Source organism: Penicillium nucicola, assembly GCF_028828085.1.
Source record: "Penicillium nucicola strain IBT 29836 chromosome Unknown utg000002l, whole genome shotgun sequence".
NCBI lineage: Eukaryota > Fungi > Ascomycota > Eurotiomycetes > Eurotiales > Aspergillaceae > Penicillium > Penicillium nucicola.
This window is the reverse complement of record NW_026643126.1, coordinates 278,624-295,085: the sequence shown is the minus strand read 5'-3', so window position 1 is coordinate 295,085 and position 16,462 is coordinate 278,624. Positions and strand designations below refer to the sequence as shown.

The window sequence follows — 16,462 nt, the reverse complement described above, 5'->3', positions numbered from 1 at the left end:
ACTTAAATGCCATCGCAGCAACGCTTCTCAGGCTGCATCACATTTCAATTCCAAATCGAATATCCAGAATGGCTACTACAGACGCAAAGCCGCGCAAGTCACTGATCCTCAATGCCTTTGTGGAAATGTGTATGCTAGCCCTACCCTGACACCGGAATCTACAGAGAACCCATGCTGAACCATTGATGTAGGCAGTGGCCATCAATCCCCAGGACTCTGGCGGCACCCCGAGGATGAATCCCATCGGTTCAACGATGTAGAACACTGGACGGAGCTGGCACAGCTCCTCGAATCAGCCAAATTCCACGGCATTTTCATTGCAGATGTTCTAGGTGAGCTATCATCCGCGCATCGTCCATAGTGGACAGGTCAAGTCCTAATCCGAGCGGTGCAGGAGGATACGATGTCTACAAGGGACCACGCAATCTCGATCCGGCAGTCATCTCGGGTGCGCAGTGGCCAGTCAATGAACCATTGGCGGTGGTCCCGGCCATGGCGGCTGTCACGAAGAACATTGGATTTGGAGTGACGGTGACGACGACGTATGAACAGCCATATCATCTTGCTCGGCGGTTGTCGACGGTGGATCATTTGACCAAGGGACGGTATGTAAATTCCCAGTGATACTTTTCTGACATGGGCTAATCAGTGCTCATCCAGTCTGGGATGGAACGTGAGTATCACACACACAGTCCAGTCCACCCAAGGAACAGCAAGCAGACTAACAACACCAGGTTGTAACTGGATATCTCGATTCCGCCGCGCGAAACATGGGTCAAGCCGAACAGCCACACGTACGTGCACCGCGTAGAACTACTACTACAGCAATCCAACTAATGAAATCCAGCACGATGACCGCTACGCCGTAGCAGAAGAATACATCAAAGTAACCTACAAGCTCTGGGAATCCTCCTGGCGTCAAGATGCCGTGATCCGCGATCGCGAGCGAGGCATCTACACAGACCCCAAGGGCGTGCGCCAAATCAACCACCAAGGCAAATACTTCACGGTGCCAGGCCCACATCTCACGCAGCCCAGTCCGCAGCGGACGCCGGTCATCCTCCAGGCGGGCACGTCTAAGGCCGGGAAGACCTTTGCTGCGCAGCATGCCGAGGCCATTTTTGTGGCGGGACACAGTCCAGCGGTGGTAGCAAAGAATGTCAAGGAGATTCGGGAGCTGGCGGCGAGTGAGTATGGGAGGGATCCGCAAAGTATCAAGTTCCTTGCGTTGCTTTGTCCGGTTCTGGGCAGAACAGAGAGTGAGGCAAAGGACAAGTTCGAGTCTTATCGTAGCCTGGGGTCGATTGATGGGGCTTTGGCGCTGTTTGGGGGGTGGACTGGGATTGACTTGGATAAGTATGGGGATGATGAGGAGTTGAGGCATGTGGAGAGTAATGCCATTCGGTAAGTGTTCTTCTTCTCGGGTCATTTATATGAGACTGATGCATCTGTAGCTCTGCGGTGGAGGGTTGGTCCAAGGCTACTCCAGAAGTTGCAAAATGGACCAAAGCCACTGTTGGACAGCATATCACCGTCGGTGGCCTGGGTGCCACCCCCGTTGGCACCGCTGCTCAGGTTGCCGATTATATGGAGCGCTGGGTGGAAGAAGCCGATGTGGATGGATTCAACTTGGTAAGTTCTGACTCAGGGACATGCTCCTATCATGGCTAACTCATGTTGAAAAGGCATATGTTGTCAAACCTGGCTCATTCAAAGATATCATTGACCTTTTGATACCCGAGTTGCGTCGACGAGGCCTCTTCTGGGATGATTATGCAGTCCCCAAGGGAACCTATCGGGAGAACTTGTACGCTCAGCCTGGTCAGTCTGGGCCGCGTGAGGACCATCCGGCTTCGAAGTATCGGTGGAATGCTGGTGTTGATGCGTCAGATGCAGCGATTCCCGAGAACTGAATCTTATTCTACTAGGTAAATAGTCGGTTCAGTAAATAGATCTACGACATTCTTGATGATGAATATGATGCTCGAAAGAATGCTCTTTACTGTAAAGTTCAGGTATAAAGAATGAACGGAAGACGTCATTGTTGGATGAGAACAAGTAAGAATGAGATATCTAAGAATAGAGACCAGAAAAACATAAGAAACATGCTGTAGGGCAAAGTTTAAACACAGAATGAAAATGGGTATAATCAAGCAGAAGCCAAGGATGGCAAAAAGAAAGGCCAAAATCTGCTAGAAACAATCGTACAGTATATGCTGCAAACGCCATGCCGACAAAAAAAAAAGAAACTTTTCATAAGCCAATCAGATTAGGGGTATCAATCGGCATTGCAAAACTTGAGAATGGATCTAATTGGTAGCTCGCACACTCCGCGACATCGGAGCACCAATTCTCTCCGAGTATTCGGGTGGGGCGAGCTCCAAATTCACAACAACATCCCTGACCGGACTATCAGTGAGATTTGCTAGAGAGGTGACGTTGCGAGGGTGGAAGAATTCATCCACTTCTTCTTGCGTGACTGTCACACCGAGAGATGACTTGAGAGACTCGGCATATTTGCTTTGGCTGGTGAATTGCACCGGGAGGCTGAGGGAGATGGTTGGTGTGATCACATTGGTCGCGGGTGTATGATAGGATATAGAGATATCCAAGGCGTAGGTACGGGACATGAGACAGGAGTGGAAGGTTGGGACGAAAGCTTTAGCTTTGGGGAGGGTGACTGGAATGACGACTGATGCGGTGTAATAAGTGTTTCCGTTGAAATCAGAGGATGGACCCGCTGAGTCTACTGATCCAGCTGAAGAGGAAGAAGCGTCAGAATCGCGGCGGAGTGATTGATCTGTTGATTGCTTGGTCCACTGTGCGGATTCCACGCACAAGGTGGAGAGGTGCACGTTCTCGCTGTACAGACCACGGCCGATTTGGGCAAAAGGCATGCCAGTCGAGCTGGGGAAATCTTCCCATGGCGAGGAGCTGAAGAAAGTGTTTGCGCGGAGCTTGCTGGTCAATGATCCGAGGCGGGGTGGTTTCTCGTCTGCGATGGGATCAAAGCGCAAGTTCACGGTGGCCACGGTACTGACAGTATCCTTGGGCTGACAGCTTGGAGGAAGCAATTGGATAGGCTTTGGCTGCGATGATGCAGCGACAAGACGGCCAAGTTTGCCGCGCAAGGTTCCCCGCTTCACGCTCTTCTCTTTGCGTGTGCACAAGGAAGAGTTGGGGGGAATCTCCACGGGTGGCTCTTCATCGACAGTTGGGATCACACGGATCTTCTTGGCCACGGTGCTGAGGGACTTGAGTGCGTTTCCCACTTGCTGCTTCTTCAGCACGGCCACACGAATAATGTACGCAATCTGTGCCATGTCCGGTGCCATATCATCCAATAGTGTCTTGCCATTGCTGGCGAGCATGGGATCTCCCAATGTCGGTGGGAGCAAAGTGTGGGATTGTTCAATGTGGGCATTGCTCTTGGCGTGCGTGCAGACCTGGGGAAGCAAGCGATCTGGGACAACGAAGGTGAAGGGAAATTGGTATGAACGGCCGGCCTCGAGCATACGAGGGGCGGGATATTCAGTCTCATCAATCGGTTGGCGCAACTTGAGGAACATCTGTTGAGATCCTGTACGGCCGGGGCATGATGCACGCTCCACTGTGGTTCGCGACATGCCTGATACAGTATTAGCTTCATGACTGATTGGCCAGATCTCGTGTTGTGTGTACCTTCAAAGATGATTTCAATTTCATCAAAACGCGTGTCATGGTCACTACTGATAGTAACCGTCCCATCAATGCTTTCGCCCGTGGTGTATGAATTGACCATGCCTGACTTTTGTCCAGCCAAGTCAATCATGACTTTGGGCGGCGAGCGACGAGTCCACGCATCCAGGGTCTCAGAGCCCGAACTGATAATGGAAGTGGCCGACATCGTGTCACAGGTCAGCCGGACGAGTGTTTGATGTCGAAGCGCAGTATCACGAAGAATAAAAGAGGAACCAAATGCTAATGTCCAGTCTGGGGCTCGGAGTATAAGTAGAAGGGAAAAAAGTAGCCAGTGGAGCCGTCGACAACCGCGATGGAGAACAATGTGGAGGACCCCGTTTTTTATATCGAAAATGCCAGATGAACATTCACATCTTCACTTCTTTTCCAGTCTTACAAATCGAATCATGAGTCACAAGCCACAAGTTTAAAGATCTAAACTGGACACTAGATGACGTCCACGTGTAGCCCAAGTGAGCTCGTGTAGCGATCAGTATAAGGAAAGCCGAGCCTGAGAGTCATCGGAGATGGCAGGACGATGGAAATGATTGGCTGCACGGATGTTCGTATCCTCGCGCCCTTGGATTGACATTCTCCAGTTCGATTCCAGTTGGACTCGTAAGTTTTGAGTTCTGTTGACGTTGATCCTCTGCCCAAGGCCATCAAGATAGAGAGTTGGTTATTCCACTCTGTTCTATGCACTGTCTTTCCCCCGGTCACTGGGTGCTTTGCTCACTCTGGCCTCCGACCATACCCTGTAAAAAGAGGATACAGGAAGTGAGCTAGTCGAGTGGAGCGCGCCTTGCAGCGACATGCACGCCCTTCGAGTCCCCACTCGGCATACCAACGCCAAAAGGCGTTCGACTTGTGCTTGAAGTGGCCAATGATCATGCATGTCGGCTGAATGAAATTTGGCCGACCGGCATCGATTTCAAAGCATCTCAATATCTGATCTGCATACACAGGACAAGGGACAGAATGCATATGACATTGTGGATTGAAGCGATGAACTTCAACATCGTCACTCAGGTTTCCCTCGGGAAACCAACGGGGTTCTCGGCCTTGTTTTCGGGCCCCAGAAATTTCCGACCATAACCGAGTCCATGGCAGCATTCGGCGTGTCGGAGTGGAATGCCGGCATAAAAGGAGAGAAAAAAAAAACCCTGCGATCGCACGCCATTCTTGTTGCGAGACGCTTGGAAGGCCGTTGTCTTTCCACCCCGGGATCAGCTGACTTGCGCCATAATGTGGGGGATTAGATACTGGAGAACAAGAGAACAGGATTTGAAGCGAAAGAGAATGGATTGATTGATTAACAAAATGATGGACTATTGACTGTTTACTGTTTATGGATGTCCCGACTGATAAATTACGACGTAGATCCGTAGTGCAATGCGAATCATATCGTACTCAAAAAGCGTCGACGCGTTTTCACGCTTCTTCTTGTCTCGTACAAACCGGCACTGATAGTGACCGGGATGCATCCAGCTCAAGATTAGCCGATGGGAGCGGCAGACCGAGCGAGGCAAGAGACGACTTCTAAATGGCCACGGCCAGGGAGAGCGTTTAGGGGGAAACGAGGGGAGCCTCGGGTTGGGTATCAGTCGCATGCGGTCAGAGCCGCATGTCGGTATCATTAACAAGTACTTAGGTATCTGAAGCCCGTACAAGGGCAGCAAAAAGAACGCCATCGTGGAGGCCAGCCAGCCAGAAATCAATACGCCACCCGGGTTCGCATGTCCTGGATCGAGGTTAGTAAAACGATATGCGAGTGGGGGAGGTGTCAAAAGTCTTACAGAAATCTTACGCTCGATCTCGCGGACAGAGCGATCAAGTTCACCGGCCATCATCATCTTCGTGTCATTAGGCAGTAAGAGATACTGCTCACACAGGTCTCCATCGATAACGCCCTTGACGGGCGCATAGTAACTGCGATACATCATGTGGTCGCGTCCAGCCAGAGGTGGGGTCTGAGAGGCCAACAAGGTCTCCAGACTCTGGAAGAAGTCGACATCCTCGCGACTGACAAAGGGAACAAACATTCCGATGGTGCCGTGGAAGCCAGTCCAGAGAATAATGTCACGACCACCAGCCACCAATTGAGTCTTGTGCAAGCTAGTGGGGATGTCTTGAGCATAGTAGTGGATCATCAACTCGAGACGGTGGGGAGTTCCATGTAGATAGCCCTTTTCGTGCACAAGGTGGGCACCAGATCCATCCTCATCGGCTTCCTCGGAGATTTTGCTGGGGCAACGCAGGAGCCACAGGTTTCCAAACTTGTCACCACCGGCAGTGGTTTCGTAATCAACCATGGCAGTGGACGAGGTCCAGCGCGCGACGGCATCATCCGCGAAAGGAATGAGGATGTTCTCTTGGTACTTGTAGACCACGTACGTAACACTCTCGCGAACGTCACTGACGACAATGCGGCTGCCCTGTGTCTGAAGACCGACAATGGTCTTGGGAACGACAGGAGCCTGACATTTGCGGAGAAGTTGCTTCATTCCCAGATCGTAGACGCGGAGAACAGGGCCAATGCCTGCCAGAAGACGGCCCTGGAAGCCGAGGAGAGCGAGAGGAGGCTCATCGACCTTGGTCTTGTGGATGAATTCCAACTCCCGACCATCCTCCTGGAATCTGTAGATATGGATGAAACCACAAGCAGACGAGGGAGGACTGACTACCATGTCCTTGGCGGTTCCGACCACAAGGAAGGTTTCGTCGTCCTGGCTGGAGAACTGGACTGCGGCAACGCTGACAGCCGCCTCATTGTCTTCGAGGTCAAGGGTGTGGACAACAGATTTGGAGGTGATCGGATCCACTACCTGAATGCAAGAAGCCCAATGTCCACTGCCTCGGGGGTAGCCAAACTCAGTAGGGGGGAGCTCTGTGGTTTCGCCATTGCGACCCTGAGAATCCTCGATAAGTCTCTGGCGTGTAGCTGGCGAGAGTACATTGTTGTCGGATTCAATAACGTAAAACAGAGGTTGTTCGGGGTGTTTCACAAAACGACGAGGAGTATAAGAGAGAGGAATAGACTCTTGGAGCATGTTGTTGTCGAGCTTCTCGACGGAGAAAATTCTATTTCAGTCAGCATCATGTCACAATCTAATATTTAGATGTCATGAGGGATGAAGGGTTCGATCTCAGCAGGAACAATTGGAAAAATATTTTTAAAAGAATTTGATCCACATGGTTGTTCGGAAATCCGTTCTCATCATATGATCGAATGTTTTGGGAATGGTGAATGGAGTAGAGATAGATTACGTACCGTAGGTTGCGTCCTTGAATGCCGATCATTCCCTCCACACACTGCTCACTAGAGAAGTTCCACCCCCATTCAAGACCGACATAGTCCAAAGGTGTGAGCATGAAACTCTTGGTTTGGACATCGGAGTATCCCAGCCAGGGGCGGGCGCTGAGCGCCAGTACGGCGGTTTGGCCCTTGACCGAGACTTGAGAGAGTTTCACAGGCTTGGCACCAATGAAACGAGTTCGGGTATCTGACAGCTCGCCGGTGACTTCGTCCAAGACGGTGCGAAGATAAACACCGGAGTAAAGACCGATGTGGAGATACAAAGTGTTACCTCCAGAGCTGGAGTCGGCCATAGCCATGATATTGAGAGCCGAAGGTGCCGAAGTCAAGGCTTGCACGGACTTGTTCTCAAGCGTTGAGTCGGGGTCTAGGCTGAGAATGCGGACAGTGGAGTCATCACAGCCAACGGCGAGGAAAGAGCTTCGCATGCGGCCCTCGGGAACCTCACCCAGACTAAGACAGGTGACTGTGCCAGACATTTGTCGGCGCTCGTCATACTCAGCCAATGTTCCATCTGCATCCAGCTCGAAGTAGACGATTTCGCCAGAGCTGAGCGCTACAGCAACTTGACGTTCGTTAGTAGCAGCTGCGACAATAGACCGATGTTGAGGAGCAGGCCATTCATTGACTCGGCGGTCGGCAAGGATGTGACGGATTCCGCGGGGATGGACTTGAAGAAGGGTGTCTTCACCAAGCTGTTGAACAGCCAGTGTTGGTGCTGTAGACAGGAATCCAGTGTCCGAAACCTCTTCGACAATCTCTCCAATGCTCAACACGAGAGTTCCATTGGCAAAGGAGAGGATAATGTAGGTGTCGAATTCATCAGATCGCGTCAATTTGGTAGTCCAGACAGCAGAAGGTACTTGCTGAAGGTCGGATTCCACAATCTCCGACACCTCAAGTCCATGCTTGAGAGTTCGGAATGAGCTTCGGGCGCCAGAGCCACAGATTGTGTATATCTGAGGAGCATCATCTTCACTGAGGTTGACAACCTTACTGTCAATGAGAGGTGTCAGAGAGTTCATACTCTCCATGAGGTTGACGTTCTCTGCGCCGCGAGGTTGGAAGTAAATGGGGGCGCAAGGAATTGTTGGGTCGGCAGAGAAGGAGTCGCTAGAGAACTCGGTCTCTTCGTCGTCATCTCCAAGTTTCTCGAACTGGTAGAAATTGTGATTGCCAGATTCACTTCCAACGTAAAGGAAACCACTCTTAAGGATCAAAAGACTGGTTGCGACGGGGACGGTATCAAAGTATTTAATCTTCAAGCTCTTCACTTCACCGGAAGGTTGACCGTTGTCGTCCTCGACCATTTCCAAGGTCAACTTGAACAGGTCACCATCTTCGGTCTGAAGAAGGAAGAAGAAAGCTCCTCTCATTCTGTGCATGACACCGGAGACGATCGAACGCTTACGTTCGGGGTTTTCTGTGGCTCCGGTGCGACGGGGAATGGGCACGCGGAACGCGTCCTGGTTGGAGTGCCGGTAGGTGATGTTGTCCTCGGCACACACCAGAACACCGCTAGGGCCGTCAGCTCCGCCAGGAACTTGGAAGAGCATAGATGCTGTGCGGTCAACTGGATCAGACCACTTGCGAACAACATGGTTCAGGCCAAGATCAAGTTCATAGTAAACCAAGACCTTTTCGACTTCTTCGAATGCTTGACCAGTTGGGTCCTGGTCCGATTCGGAATAATCCACCTCAAGAGCGGCGAAGACAGGGTTTTCGTAGCCGACATCTAATGAAATCATGGCAAATACCAAGGTTTGGGGCTTGTGAGCTTCCAGCGGCGAAGAGATTGTAAGCTCTGCCTGCGAATTTCGGTTCAGAACATAGACCAGCTTGTTCTTCTCCACGGAAGCAATGAGACAAGCACGTCCCTTGGGGTCCACGGCGAGATATTGTCCTGGAATCACCCGACGAACTCCAGACTTTCCAAATGTCTCCAAATGGATGCGGTTGAAGCGGTTCTGGGACGGGACGTATTCAATGATAGTGATGCGACCCGAGTCCGAGCCGATAATGATGTAATCTAGAATGTCTCAGCACAATCCGAAAGAGAGCGTTGATCAACATCGCTGTCCAGGGCAGGTTTCCACCCTCGTTCAAGGGGTTGGTTCGGAGGAGGACCGTGCTGCCCGGGGAGCTTGAAGAATCACTAAGTTGAACTCGTAAGATGACGAGGGATAATAAAATGAACATACCTTTGTTGCTACCAGCGATGCGGAAAGCTGCCAGAGAGCGGATGATGCCAAAGACATCTTGTGAAAAGATTGGTGTGATCTTGCCCTGTGCCGGGTCAGGCCGATGGATGGTCAATTTCGAACCTGACGCGGTGACGATCTGCTGTTCCTTGGTGCCTGCAAACTGGCCCAGAATGGCTTGAGTGATTGCAGTTGGGGGCTGGATCGTCAGGGAGTACATAAACATATGCGAGGTGGTAGCCATAGTGGGCGACTAGCTATCGGTTTCCCGGTAGAAAAGACGCGAAGCTTTGTACATGCAATTGCAGTCAAGGGGGTATGAATATTACATCAGTCCCATCGCTGCTGGGTGGAGTCAAGGTAGAGAAATACTCCTCAAATCCACTGGCCACGGAGGAGAGATGATGCCGTGTGTTCGAATGGGGAAAAGAAGAGGGAAAAACTCACTTTGTGGTGTGGTAGCTCCTCCACGTGACGGATCACGTGCGATGGCTGCAGGCAGAAGGCGGTCGAACCGAACGGGAATCGGTTGGCGCATCTCCGTATAGAAGGTCGCCTTGTCTTCATTTGCCTGGACTCTTCCCCTTCAATTCGTGCGCATTTGAGATCTCTTCTATCGCCTACTGTGTTGCCTTCAGTATTTGATCTCCCTTATTTATCATCGCCTGATCACCTCCCCCCTCTCCCCCACCTTTATCATCATACATACCTCAATCATGGCCGATGATACGGCTGCCACAGAGGCGGCACCTGTCAGCTTTACCGTTAAGTCATCGACAGATGCCAAGTATAACTTGACTCTTCCTCTCACCACTTTGGTGTCGGAGCTCAAACAGAAACTCTCGACCTCCGAATACGCCGATACCCCCGCAGACCGACAGCGCCTGATCTACTCCGGTCGGGTTCTGAAAGATAACGAGACTTTGGAGACCTACAAGATCAAGGATAGCCACACTATTCATTTGGTGAAGAGTGCTCAGAGCAATCAACAACGCCAGAATGCAGCTGCTCAGCCCGCGACTGCCGCTGCGGGTACCCCGAACCCCGCTGCAGCTGGTGTCCCAACAAACCTCGCCGCTGGTACTGGAAACAACCCACTCGCTGGTTTGACCGGTGCACGCTACGCTGGTTTCGCCCAGCTTCCTAATCAAGGCCTTTTTGGTCCTGATGGTGGGGTGAGTGACATCACTCTGTTTGAGAATAGCAAATGCTGATTTGAATCATTGCAGATGGGACCTCCTCCTGATACTGATACGATGCTCAACATGCTCGAAAACCCTCAATTCCAATCGAGCATCAATGAAGCCCTGCAGAACCCCGCTATGATTGATATGATGATCCAGCAGAACCCCATGCTTCGCGACATGGGACCTGGAGTGCGCCAAATGTTTGAAAGCCCCGAGTTCCGCCGAATGTTGACCGACCCCAGTATGCTCCGTCAGATGACACAAATGCAACGGGCCATGGGTGGTGGAATGGGTGGTGGTGAAAGCGCATTCCCCGCCCCGGGAGTGACCAACACGACTGCTTCGGAAAACCAAGGCTCTCAGCAAAATGCCCCAGCCAATCCATTTGGACAGATGCCTCAGAACCCCCTCGGTAACCCTTTCGCTTCTCTGTTTGGAGCCGGAGGTAACCCCTTTGCCGCTCCTCCAGCTGCTCCAGGCGCCACTCCGTCAGAGGGTGCAGAAGGCACGGATCGATCCACTACCGAGGGACAGACCCAGCAGCCTCCGAATCCATTCGCTTCGCTACTTAACCCAGCTATCTTTGGTAACGCGGGTGCCGCTGGTGCCGGTCCAGGTGCGAACATGTTCAACCCCCAGACAAATCCTTTCCTGCGCGATCCTGCGCTCCTGTCTCAGATGATGCAGGGTATGGGGCAAGGCGGAGAAGGTGCCGGAGCAAACCCTTTGGCTGCGATGTTTGGTGGTGGTGGCATGGGCGCATCTCAGCCTCCAGACAACCGACCTCCAGAGGAGCGCTACGCCGACCAGCTCCGTCAGTTGAATGATATGGGTTTCTTTGAGTTCGAGAGGAATATCCAGGCATTACGCCGTTCTGGCGGTAGTGTGCAAGGAGCTGTGGAGTACCTCCTCAGCGGTTGATTGATGTTTTCGAACAGCTCCTGCGACGCGGGTATTCTCTTTTTAGCACAGCCTTGCGATTTTTAACTTGATGTATTGAACTACCTGTCTTTGAGCTTAGTCCCTCTGGGTAGCGTCTCGGGACCAATGATATGGAATAATGATTAAACTTCTATTTCCAGACCTTGGCATGCATTGGTGGGACTCCAGTAGGTCCAAGTATGAACTATCTCCACTTGTACTAAGTGTTAGCTTGTCGACGCCAGACAACTTATATACCTTTAGCTCCGAAGTGGATTCACCAACATGTGTATCAGCAAACACTGATAGGGTTACAATTTAATTTACTTCTCATTCAAATAACGTCAGCCAGAACAGTGCACAATCTCGAGAATACTATCCCAATAACATTAATATTATGGAGTTGTATGCCCTCATTGTTAACCAGAACATGCCGAGCATTAGGTAATCTCAGTGTTGACACGCTGGACCCCCAGGGCAACTTAATCTCCCTTGCTCTGCCCCTTTCTCAACAGCTCGAAGTTCTTTCACTGTGGCATTAAGTGCCGGTTTCATTCGTTAGCATCTTCACTTGAGAGCTATTCGGTGATCCTTGGCATACTTGCAGCCGCCCGTCCCGCACCATCTACTCCGCGTTAAGCTGTCATCTCCAACTCGGAGTAATCGAGGGATACGCGCTATTGACTCGCGCTGATTTAACTTTGCGATCGACACTCTCCAGGCCGACCTACGCCATTCCCCCATACCTTGGTGCATGCTGTTTCGATAGCTGCCCGTTGACTCCGGGAGGGCATCGTTCTGAATATATTGAAAATGACTTTTGAGCCACTGCTTTCCCATCAATGGGTGGTGCAGTTGCTGCTGCTCGTATCCTGCGTCAGCGCGTTCTACATTCCAGGTAATACTCAGGTGCATTGGTTGATCTAGATCGATGCTGACACCGCTAGGATACTCGGTTACTCGATACAACGACAATGATCCGATCCCTCTCCTCGTGAACAAGATCTTCTCCGACAATACCCAGCTGCAATATGCCTATTACGACCTCCCGTTCGTTTGCCCGCCGAGTGGCAAGTCACATGGTGGATCGCCCTTTGGTTCTGGCCAGAGTATCTCGCTCAACCTAGGGGAAGTACTGCGTGGTGACCGCATCATGACCTCTGACTTTGAGCTTTCAATGGGCAAAGATATCGAATGTGAAGCGCTTTGCACCATCGGCGTGACCCGATCAGATGTGAAATGGGCTCGTCAGCTCGTCAAGGAGGGTTATGTGATTGAGTGGATTGCGGATAACTTGCCAGGAGCAACCAGCTTTGTGACAGTCGATCGCAGTCGCAAGTATTATGCGTCTGGATTTAAGCTTGGTTACCGTGACATCTCTCCGGCCACTGGCCAGTCCCGATACTTTATCAACAACCACTTCACGATTGTCATCCGCTGGCGGAGCGCACCCGAAGGCGGAAAGGTGATTGTTGGATTCGAGGTGTACCCGAAGAGTATCACTGCCAAGGATCGTAAGGAAGGCGGTTGCCCCAAGGCTGTTCACAAGGACAATGAAGGACAGCCGCTGTACATTGCGCCGAACTTGTCGCGCATGCAAGAGAAGTACTCAGGACTGTCATATATCCCCGAGGATGATGACGATGATGACGGTGCCAAACTTCAGATTCCCTACACCTACTCAGTCTACTTCCGAGAGGAGAACAAGGTTGAATGGAACAGCCGCTGGGATTTGTACTTCACCAACCAGGGAGAAAGTTCCATGACCCATTGGTTGGCAATTATCAACTCCTTAACAATATGTGCAGTTCTGGGAGTGACTGTATTCGTTATCTGGAGCCGTACTATACAAGGCGACATCAAGGGCCGCGGAGACGGTGCAATGAACGATCAAAAGGCCAAGGTCCGCTCTCGCCGCAGGAGTGGAAAACCCGAGAAAAAGCGAGAAAATCTCTTGGACGGCGAAGCAGATGTGGAGCATGATGCGGACTTCTCTTCGGAAGATGAGGGTCTGGAAGACACCAGTGGTTGGAAGCTTCTTCACGGTGACGTTTTCCGTATCCCCGCGTACAGTGGCCTTCTTGCTCCGTTGGTCGGATCAGGTATGCAGCTGTTGTTTATGGCTTCAGGTCTGTTACTCCTCAGCTGCTTGGGTATATTGAATCCGAGCTTCCGCGGTGGCTTCGTCAGTGTTGGTATGGGTCTGTTTGTGTTTGCTGGTCTTTTCTCGGGGTATTTCAGCGGCCGACTATACAAGACGTTTGGCGGCCAAGCTTGGCGGAAGAACACTTTGATCGTATGTAACTAACACACTATTGACGTGCCCTGCTAACTTTTCTAGACTGCTTTGCTTTTCCCTGGGTTGGCCTTTTCCCTGATCTTGATTTTAAACCTGTTTGTTTGGGCTCAAGCATCCAGCACTGCAATTCCATTCAGCACTTTGATTGGTCTTCTAGCACTTTGGCTGCTCATTCAAGTTCCCTTGGTTTATCTTGGAAGCTGGGCTGGATATGTGCGTGCCACCCCTTGGGAGCATCCTCTGAAGACCAATGCAATTCCCCGTCAAATTCCAATCCAGCCTTGGTATTTGCGCAGCCCAATTGGTCCCCTGTTGACTGGTCTCGTTCCATTTGCCGTTCTGTTTATCGAGTTGCTGTTCGTGTTTAAGAATTTGTGGCAGGATAAGACTGGATACTATTATGTCTTTGGGTTCTTGAGTGCTGTGTCGACCGTTCTAATGGTCACGGTTGTCGAAGTCACTGTCATCGCAACATACAGCCAGCTTTGCTCCGAGGTAAGAAGCCTGCGACTTTTGATGAAGTTTATGCTAACTCTTTAGAACTACCATTGGTGGTGGCAAAGCTTCCTCACTGGCGGTAGTAGCGCGTTTTGGATATTCGCCTACTGTGTCTGGTATTACCTGTTCAAGCTCCACGTCACCGGATTTGTTTCCAGCTTGCTCTTCTTTAGCTATAGCTTCCTTGCATGTGCCGTTTACGGTCTCTTGACAGGTACTGTTGGATTCTTGGCCGCTTATGCGTTTGTTCGACGTGTTTATAGTGCGATCAAGGTCGACTGATCTCCTCTATCTTGATCTTGACAATCCAACTTCTTACATCTATCTTGACGATTTGATCTTTCAAGCATAGGTGACGTTACGACGACGGCGTGTAGTGTTCTTTTTCCATTCCCCAGCGCGCCAAGCTTGAGCTTTGCTTCCAATTTCGCCTCAAGCAAGTCTGTTCTTCTAGTGAGCGGTTTTAGGGTGCGCGTTCATTTCTCGCCCTATCTTCCAGTTTCGTATAAACCTACAGAGTGGGGTTGATAATATACGTCTACTTCTCATTCGTATTCCTCGCACCAATGTGTTACGGCATGTGTGCAGTACTGTAGGCCACTAAGCTGCATCTGCACCTGGACAGTGTTCACTTGCTTACCAAGGACTGCCGATTCAATTTCCATCACACATGCAGAGGAATCTGCAGGCACATGCCTTACGCTGACACTTTCCCTGACAATTCCATGCAGCAAGTTGACTTGTGTGATCAGTCACAATTTCTGTTGCCTTTCAGTACTGGGCTGACCTGCATTGATTGTTTATTTGTTACATTGAGATCTAGAGATACGCGGCGCATCCGAATGATCCAGGCCTTTTGCCCCAGAATCATCACAACAACATAACGTTCAGCTTTTTCAGCCGAAGAACCAGATTTACTGTAATGTATATCCATCAGTTTCCGAGGTCCCATGATTGCGGATACGCGTAGATCGGTGGCAATTGCTAGAAGAAACGGCCCACTTTCTACTGGGACGGTTTGGGTTGACTGTGGATACATCCATACTCGTGCGTATCTGATCCGAATGGACCAAGACGCTACAGTATCTGATCGTTGAAGATGGCCAGGCTGCGTAGAATTCACTTGGTAAGCATGACATCCGTCGGGGGTGATGCGTACCATCTAGGCCAGAAGCTTCCAGAGACACTACAGTACTCGAGCGACACGAAGAACTCTCTCGCTCTGTGGCGATTGTTTGTGCAATGATCATTACTCCGGTAAGCGAACACCCGATTTAGCTGTACTGTACTCGTAGACTTCGGATTCAAGGGGTGGAGATGACGAAATAGAGCACGTCCATTCCAGTGGCAGCAGCTGAACATGCTCAAATCTGGACATGAAATCCATCGGCTGCACTGAACCACCCATCTTGTTGGCTACGCCATGACCTGTTGCATATCACCTGTGACCTCGGGGAAATGATACCGATCAAGGCTTGCATACTGTACGTACTGTGTGGAAGATTGATTACGCCATCCTGCATCGGGCCAAACAATCCCGTGTCGAATCCTGTAGACGTGGCATGTGGAGTACTGTAGAAAGGACGTCGAAAGCTAAGAAACGGCGGTGACTGTTTCGCCTCCTTAGTCAACCACACCGTGGAAGATCTGGGGATCGTAAAGTGCTCCGCATGGCGTGCTCGGAAAGGGGGATTGCTCATTGTGGATCGATGATTCCTTACATTCTCCTGTTTCATATTCGATCTCATCTGGTTTATGTGTTCTACTGTCTCGCAGGGTCAAAGCCGTGCTTCATGCTTGTGTTTGGAGAGAAAACTGGCGGTCTACTCCGTCTCGCACTTTTTGCGACGTCTCGTTTTCCTCTTCGGAGGCTGTTGTGATTGGATGTCGAGATAAGCAAGTGGATCTGCTGCCCCTAAGCCTCCATTCTAACTTGATTGGGCTATCCCAGGGGAAACGTCTCGATGCTGATTGGCTCAAAAGGCGATGACACGATCCAGTGGAGTCCAGAGTTTAGCTGGTTGTCGGCTTTGGGATACGCTAGGCTCTAATCGGCTAGCCAGTACCAGGGTCTGTCACGCTGGAAACGCGGCCATGGAGCTGGGCTGTCTCTGCCGTTATCCACTCCGGGGTCGAGTGCAAGTGTGAACTGCACTGAAGCTAGGCTCCATAGAAAAACCCTCAGCGTGCACAAGTTGTCAGTTAATTGGCATGATTGGTTTCAGGGGGGTGAGTTGGATCATTCCATTACATCCACTGCTGGTATTGCGGTGGTAATGTAATATTTCAATGTAACACCTGGCCCCTAAAGTGGCGACCC

The 16,462-nt window shown here is 50.9% G+C and overlaps 5 protein-coding genes across 5 annotated transcripts; 3 read left to right on the top strand and 2 right to left on the bottom strand.

Annotated features, from left to right (window-relative positions):
* Positions 1 to 68: 68 nt before the first annotated feature.
* N7511_001864 (LLM class flavin-dependent oxidoreductase) lies at positions 69 to 1,913 on the top strand (the record flags this gene model as incomplete). The annotated part of the gene is made up of 8 exons (XM_057124289.1): positions 69 to 129; positions 192 to 332; positions 395 to 605; positions 661 to 673; positions 735 to 794; positions 848 to 1,404; positions 1,455 to 1,632; positions 1,686 to 1,913. 8 exons carry the CDS (start codon positions 69 to 71, stop codon positions 1,911 to 1,913), a joined length of 1,449 nt encoding a protein of 482 aa, XP_056986448.1.
* A 396-nt stretch (positions 1,914 to 2,309) lies between these two features.
* On the bottom strand, positions 2,310 to 3,886 carry N7511_001863 (arrestin (or S-antigen), N-terminal domain protein; the record flags this gene model as incomplete). The annotated part of the gene is made up of 2 exons (XM_057124288.1): positions 2,310 to 3,628; positions 3,682 to 3,886. The coding sequence occupies 2 exons, from the start codon at positions 3,884 to 3,886 to the stop codon at positions 2,310 to 2,312; spliced, it is 1,524 nt and encodes a 507-aa protein (XP_056986447.1).
* A 1,548-nt stretch (positions 3,887 to 5,434) lies between these two features.
* Positions 5,435 to 9,481, bottom strand: N7511_001862 (DDB1/RSE1 family protein; the record flags this gene model as incomplete). The annotated part of the gene is made up of 4 exons (XM_057124287.1): positions 5,435 to 5,461; positions 5,517 to 6,801; positions 6,992 to 9,065; positions 9,238 to 9,481. The coding sequence occupies 4 exons, from the start codon at positions 9,479 to 9,481 to the stop codon at positions 5,435 to 5,437; spliced, it is 3,630 nt and encodes a 1,209-aa protein (XP_056986446.1).
* Positions 9,482 to 9,953: 472 nt separating this feature from the next.
* N7511_001861 (ubiquitin domain-containing protein DSK2) lies at positions 9,954 to 11,345 on the top strand (the record flags this gene model as incomplete). The annotated part of the gene is made up of 2 exons (XM_057124286.1): positions 9,954 to 10,412; positions 10,467 to 11,345. The coding sequence occupies 2 exons, from the start codon at positions 9,954 to 9,956 to the stop codon at positions 11,343 to 11,345; spliced, it is 1,338 nt and encodes a 445-aa protein (XP_056986445.1).
* Positions 11,346 to 12,187: 842 nt separating this feature from the next.
* N7511_001860 (transmembrane 9 family protein) lies at positions 12,188 to 14,424 on the top strand (the record flags this gene model as incomplete). The annotated part of the gene is made up of 4 exons (XM_057124285.1): positions 12,188 to 12,221; positions 12,293 to 13,641; positions 13,687 to 14,139; positions 14,185 to 14,424. The coding sequence occupies 4 exons, from the start codon at positions 12,188 to 12,190 to the stop codon at positions 14,422 to 14,424; spliced, it is 2,076 nt and encodes a 691-aa protein (XP_056986444.1).
* Between the last annotated feature and the right edge of the window lie 2,038 nt (positions 14,425 to 16,462).